This window comes from Primulina huaijiensis, chromosome 15, assembly GCF_012295235.1.
Source record: "Primulina huaijiensis isolate GDHJ02 chromosome 15, ASM1229523v2, whole genome shotgun sequence".
NCBI classification, from domain to species: Eukaryota; Viridiplantae; Streptophyta; class Magnoliopsida; order Lamiales; family Gesneriaceae; genus Primulina; species Primulina huaijiensis.
Window position 1 is genome coordinate 15,197,166 of NC_133320.1, and position 6,104 is coordinate 15,203,269.

Below are 6,104 nucleotides of genomic sequence, written 5' to 3' on the forward strand. Positions count from 1 at the left end.
ATAATAATAATAATAATAATAATAATAATCAAGAACATGATCAATTAAGAACACTTAGGCACCATATGAACCCTATTAGAACTAGTGCCCCATCTTGTTTAGTTTTTCCTCCTGATGCATCTAATTTCAACTTTAAACCTCAAATTATTCAACTTTTACCAAATTTTCATGGCTTAGATTCTGAAAATCCATATTTACATCTAAGAGAATTTGAGGAAGTTTGTAACACTTATAATGATCAAAATTGTAGCATGGATATAGTTCGATTAAACCTTTTCTTTTTTTCTTTAAAAGATAAAGCTAAAACATGGCTAAAAAATTTGAGATCAAGTTCAATAAGATCATGGGAAGAATTGCAACAACAATTTCTCAAAATGTTTTTTCCTTCCCATAGAACAAACTCTTTTAAAAGACAAATTACTACTTTTTCTCAAAAACAAGGAGAAACATTTTATCAATGTTGGGATAAATATAAAGAATTACTTAATACATGCCCACATCATGGTTTTGAAACATGGAGAATAGTTTCTCACTTTTATGAAGGTCTAATAGCTAAAGATAGGCAAATGATAGAATTCATGTGTAATGGAACTTTTGAAGATAAAAACCCAAATGAAGCTATGGAGTATTTGGATTCATTAGCAGAAAATGCTCAAAATTGGGATAATATAAGCACAGTAGAACCACCAACAACTAAAATCAATAATTCAACAAATGGGGGTGGTATCTATAATCTTAAAGATGATATAGATATTCAAGCAGCTAAACTTGCATCTTTAGGAAGAAAAATTGAGTCATTAGAAATGAAAAAGAGTGGTCAATTAAAAAATATTCAAGAAATTGTTTGTCATATATGTGATATACATGATCATGCTACAAAAGATTGTCCAACATTACCTTCATTTAAAGAATGTCTCCATGAACAAGCAAATTATGTTAACAATTATAAAAAACCAATACTAGATCCTTTTTCAACATCATATAATCCCGGATGGAAAAATCATCCTACTTTTAGTTGGAGGAATGATAATATTGCACAACCCTCACAACAATATTTTCAAAATAACCAAAATCATCAAGGTTATATTCCTTATGTTACACCTCCAAGAAAAAACTTTGAAGATGTAATTCATGCATTTATCCTAAAGCAAGAATCTATCAATATTCAAAACAGTCAATCTATGACTGATTTGAAAGAAACTCTTGCAAAATTTGCATCTGCACTTAATATTCATGAAAAAGGAAAATTTCCATCTCAACCTCAACCTAATCCTAAAAATCAAAATCAAGAATTAAAAAATGAAAAAATTGATCAAATAAAATCTGTTATTACCCTTAGAAGTGGTAAAATAGTTAATGATCCATATAGTAATGAAAACAAGGATCATTTAAAATCAAAGAGTAAGGATGATAATCCTGATACTTTTGAGAATGATGATACCTTAAATTCTAAAAATAATATGTTGAATGATAAATCATCTGAAATAGTAAATGAATCAAATAAACCTCCACCATTTCCTCATGCATTAACAAATCATAAAAAACAAAAAAATGATTCTGATATCTATGAAGTTTTTAAACAGGTAAAGATAAATATTCCATTATTAGATGCTATTAAACAAGTACCTTCATATGCAAAATTTTTAAAAGACTTATGTACTGTGAAGAGAAAATTGCATGTGAAGAAGAAAGCATTCTTGGCTGAACAAGTAAGTTCTATTCTTCAAAATAATTCTAGTTTAAAATATAAAGATCCTGGTTGTCCAACAATTTCATGTATTATTGGAGAAAATAAAATTAAAAAAGCTTTGTTAGATTTGGGAGCAAGTGTGAATTTACTTCCTTATTCAGTTTATGAAAAACTTAATTTAGGAGAATTAAAACCCACTTCTGTTACTCTCTTACTGGCGGATAGGTCAATCAAAATACCTAGAGGTATTGTAGAAGATGTGTTGGTTCAAGTTGATAAATTCATATATCCTGTAGATTTTATTGTTTTGGATACACAACCAATAGAAGTACATAATGAAATTCCAGTAATATTGGGACGACCATTTCTAGCAACTTCAAATGCTTTAATTAATTGTCGAAATGGAATAATGAAATTGTCTTTTGGAAATATGACTCTAGAACTTAATGTGTTCAATTTATGTAAACAACCAAGTATTAATGAAAATGAATATGATAATGAAATTGAAACAATTGTGGAAGAAAATATACAAGAAGAAAACTTAAATCAACAATCTGAAGTTTTTTCAATAGAAAGTTTTGAGTCTGAAAATAATTTTAAAGAAGATGATAATACAAAACTTGAATTAAAAGTTTTACCATTCGAATTGAAATATGTATTTCTTGGTGAAAATAAAACATTTCCTGTTGTAATTTCTTCCACTCTTCTACCAAATCAAGAAGAAGATTTAATTAAATTACTTAAAAAATATAAAAATGCAATTGGATGGACTTTGAAAGATATAAAAGGTATAAATCCTTTAATTTGCACACATAAAATTCATTTGGAAGAAAATGCTAAAACATATCAACAACCACAAAGAAGGTTAAATCCACATATGAAGGAAGTTGTTAAGAATGAAGTATTAAAACTATTAGACGCTGGAATTATCTATCCAATCTCAGATAGTAAATGGGTAAGTCCAACACAAGTAGTACCTAAAAAGTCAGGCATCACTGTTATAAAAAATGAAAAGGGAGAGTTATTACAAGCTAGGATTCCATCTAGTTGGCGTATGTGTATTGATTATAGAAAATTAAATGATGCAACTAGAAAAGATCATTTCCCACTACCATTTTTAGATCAAATTCTAGAAAAAGTAGCAGGAAATTCTTATTACTGTTTTCTTGATGGGTATTCGGGGTATTATCAAATACCTATATCATTAGAAGATCAAGAAAAAACTACTTTCACTTGTCCTTTCGGAACTTTTGCATTTAAAAGAATGCCATTTGGTTTATGTAATGCTCCGGCTACTTTTCAAAGATGCATGTTAAGTATTTTCAGTGATATGATTGAAGAATTTGTAGAAGTTTTTATGGATGATATAACTGTTTTTGGAAACTCATTTGAAAATTGTCTTAAAAACCTAGAAGAAGTATTAAAACGATGTGAAGAAAAAAATCTTGTTTTAAATTGGGAAAAATGTCATTATATGGTTAAATCTGGGATTGTGTTAGGTCATGTGATATCTGAAAAAGGAATTGAAGTTGATAAAGCCAAAGTTGATGTTATTGCTAATTTAACATCACCAAAAACGGTCAAAGAAGTTCGATCATTCTTGGGTCATGCAGGTTTTTATAGAAGGTTTATAAAAAATTTCAGCATAATATCTAAACCAATTTCGAATCTTTTAACAAAAGATACACAATTTGAATGGACTCAGAAATGTGAAAATGCTTTTAAAAAAATAATTAATCTTTTAATTACATCACCTATTTTACAACCTCCAGATTGGTCTTTACCATTTGAATTAATGTGTGATGCAAGTGATTATGCTATAGGAGCTGTGTTAGGACAGAGAAAAGAAGGAAAACCGTATGCAATCTATTATGCTAGTAGAACCTTAAATAGTGCCCAAATAAATTATTCAACTACTGAAAAAGAATTACTTTCAGTAGTATTTGCATTAGATAAGTTTCGATCTTATTTAATTGGTTCTACTACTATTGTGTACACTGATCATTCTGCCGTAAAATATTTATCAAATAAACAAGATGCTAAGCCAAGATTAATACGGTGGATTTTATTGTTACAAGAATTTGATATTATAATTAAAGATAAAAAAGGAAAAGAAAATGTCGTAGCCGATCATTTATCTAGAATAATGACTGAATCATCTCATAATGAAATACCAATAAATGAAAATTTTCCAGATGATCAGTTGTTTTATGCTACTATTATGCCCTGGTTTGCTAACATTGTAAATTTTATTGTGACAAATAAAATGCCTTCTCATTGGAATTCACAGGATAAGAATAAATTCTTGATAGAAGTTAAAAAATTTTATTGGGATGATCCTTACTTGTTTAAGTATTGTCCTGACCAAATTTTTCGACGATGCATACCCGACAATGAAGTAAGTAATGTTATTAAATTTTGTCATTCTGAAGCATGTGGAGGTCATTTTTCATCCAATAAAACAGCTGCAAAAATCTTACAATGTGGATTTTATTGGCCCTCTTTATTCAAAGATACGCATTTATTTTGCAAATCTTGTGAAAACTGTCAGAAGATGGGATCAATTTCAAAACGAAACATGATGCCTTTAAATCCAATCATAATTATTGAAATATTCGATAGTTGGGGGATAGATTTTATGGGTCCATTTCCATTATCTTTTGGATATACGTACATTTTAGTCGCTGTTGATTATGTTTCAAAATGGATTGAAGCAATTGCATGTAGAACTAATGATCATAAAGTTGTTATAAAATTTTTAAAAGAAAATATTTTTAGTCGATTTGGAATACCTAGAGCAATAATTAGTGATGGGGGAAGTCATTTTATAAATAAATCATTTTCTTCTTTGTTAAGAAAATATGGCATTACACATAAAGTTTCTACCCCATATCATCCTCAAAGTAATGGTCAAGTTGAACTTGCAAATAGAGAAATAAAACAAATTTTAGAAAAAACAGTTAATCCAAATCGAAAAGATTGGTCTTTAAGATTAACTGATGCATTATGGGCATATAGAACTGCATTTAAGACATCATTAGGGATGTCACCATATAGGTTAGTTTTTGGTAAGCATTGTCATTTACCGGTTGAACTTGAACATAAAGCTTATTGGGCAATTAAAGCATTTAATATTAATTTAGATGATGCATCTAAATTAAGAAAATTGCAATTAAATGAACTAGAAGAATTAAGAAATGATGCATATGAAAATTCAAAGATTTATAAAGATAAAACTAAAGCCTTTCATGATAAAAATATTATGAGAAAGTCATTTGAAATTGGACAAAAAGTTTTACTTTATAATTCTCGTTTGCATTTATTTCCAGGAAAACTAAGATCGAGATGGTCAGGACCATTTATAGTTAAATTTGTTTATCCTCATGGTGCTGTTGATATTGAAAATCCTAAAAATAATGACGTGTTTAAAGTTAATGGGCAAAGACTTAAGCCTTTTATAGAAAATGAAATTCTTAATGATGATTTTATGCCTTTATATGATCCACAATAGTTGTTTGATATTTTCATTTTGTTTTTGCAGATTCTAGTTCATTTCCCGGTTAAGTGGCGGATAACGGTACTCCGTGACTATCTAAGTCGGTTTTTTCTGTTTTCCCAAAATAATTGAAATATATAATAATAATAATAATAATATGGATGCTTGTATTGTGAATCTTCGTAAATATTTTGCTTGTTTACCTGATAATGCGTTGAAAAAAATTTATAAAGCTAGATGTGAGCGACTAAGGTTGATGATGTCATATGGCATACCGAATTATATCCGTTTGATAATTGAAGCAAAAGTCCGATTGGTTGTGGAAGCAAGTGAAATAATAATAAGACATATGCCAAGATTTGGTAAAAGCACATATGCCAAAAAGCGAAGAGCTAAACGTATAAGTGGATGTCATAAGTGTGCAAGGTGGACTTGTAAAGGAAAATGCAAAAATGTTGTAATGACATCAATGAATAGAGAAGATAAAACTTTATTAATTAAGAATGGTCTGAGTAAAGAGCCTTTTGATAATTTTCTAGAGGTTCTTGATACGCATTCTAGTGGGTACGTGCAAAATGAACTTCTTAAACTATGGTGGCAATTTCAACATGATGAATATCAATATGGACGGTGGAATCAGCCTTATAAAGATCCTACTGTAGTAACGCATATCTGTTTAGATAAGAAAATATATATATATATATATATATACAATTTCGTCTCGGGAATCTGACGTTAAAAGACCATGTTTGCCAATTTATAAGAAAATTGGATGGGAAGCATATCCTCGACTCATAGAAGGCGTTGAAGCCGTTACTGGACGTAAAATCAGAGGAAGATGAGCCAAAATCACAACTATGATGTATATATGTGTTTTAATTTATGTCATTTTTATTTTCTTTTAATAATAATAATTTC

The 6,104-nt window shown here is 28.9% G+C and overlaps 1 protein-coding gene and 1 non-coding gene across 2 annotated transcripts in view; one reads left to right on the forward strand and one right to left on the reverse strand.

Moving 5' to 3' along the window:
• Positions 1 to 397: 397 nt before the first annotated feature.
• Positions 398 to 508, reverse strand: LOC140960635 (small nucleolar RNA R71). The gene has a single exon (XR_012172234.1). It is a non-coding gene; the product is annotated as a small nucleolar RNA R71 (small nucleolar RNA).
• Positions 509 to 566: 58 nt separating this feature from the next.
• LOC140959327 (uncharacterized) overlaps positions 567 to 6,104 on the forward strand; it is a 14,977-nt gene continuing 9,439 nt past the window's right edge. Inside the window, exons 1-5 of the mRNA XM_073417185.1 lie at positions 567 to 1,401; positions 1,609 to 1,713; positions 2,521 to 4,093; positions 4,598 to 5,120; positions 5,395 to 5,502. Of these exons, the coding sequence (XP_073273286.1) occupies positions 567 to 1,401; positions 1,609 to 1,713; positions 2,521 to 4,093; positions 4,598 to 5,120; positions 5,395 to 5,502 (3,144 nt within the window). The remainder of the gene's footprint in view (positions 1,402 to 1,608; positions 1,714 to 2,520; positions 4,094 to 4,597; positions 5,121 to 5,394; positions 5,503 to 6,104) is intronic.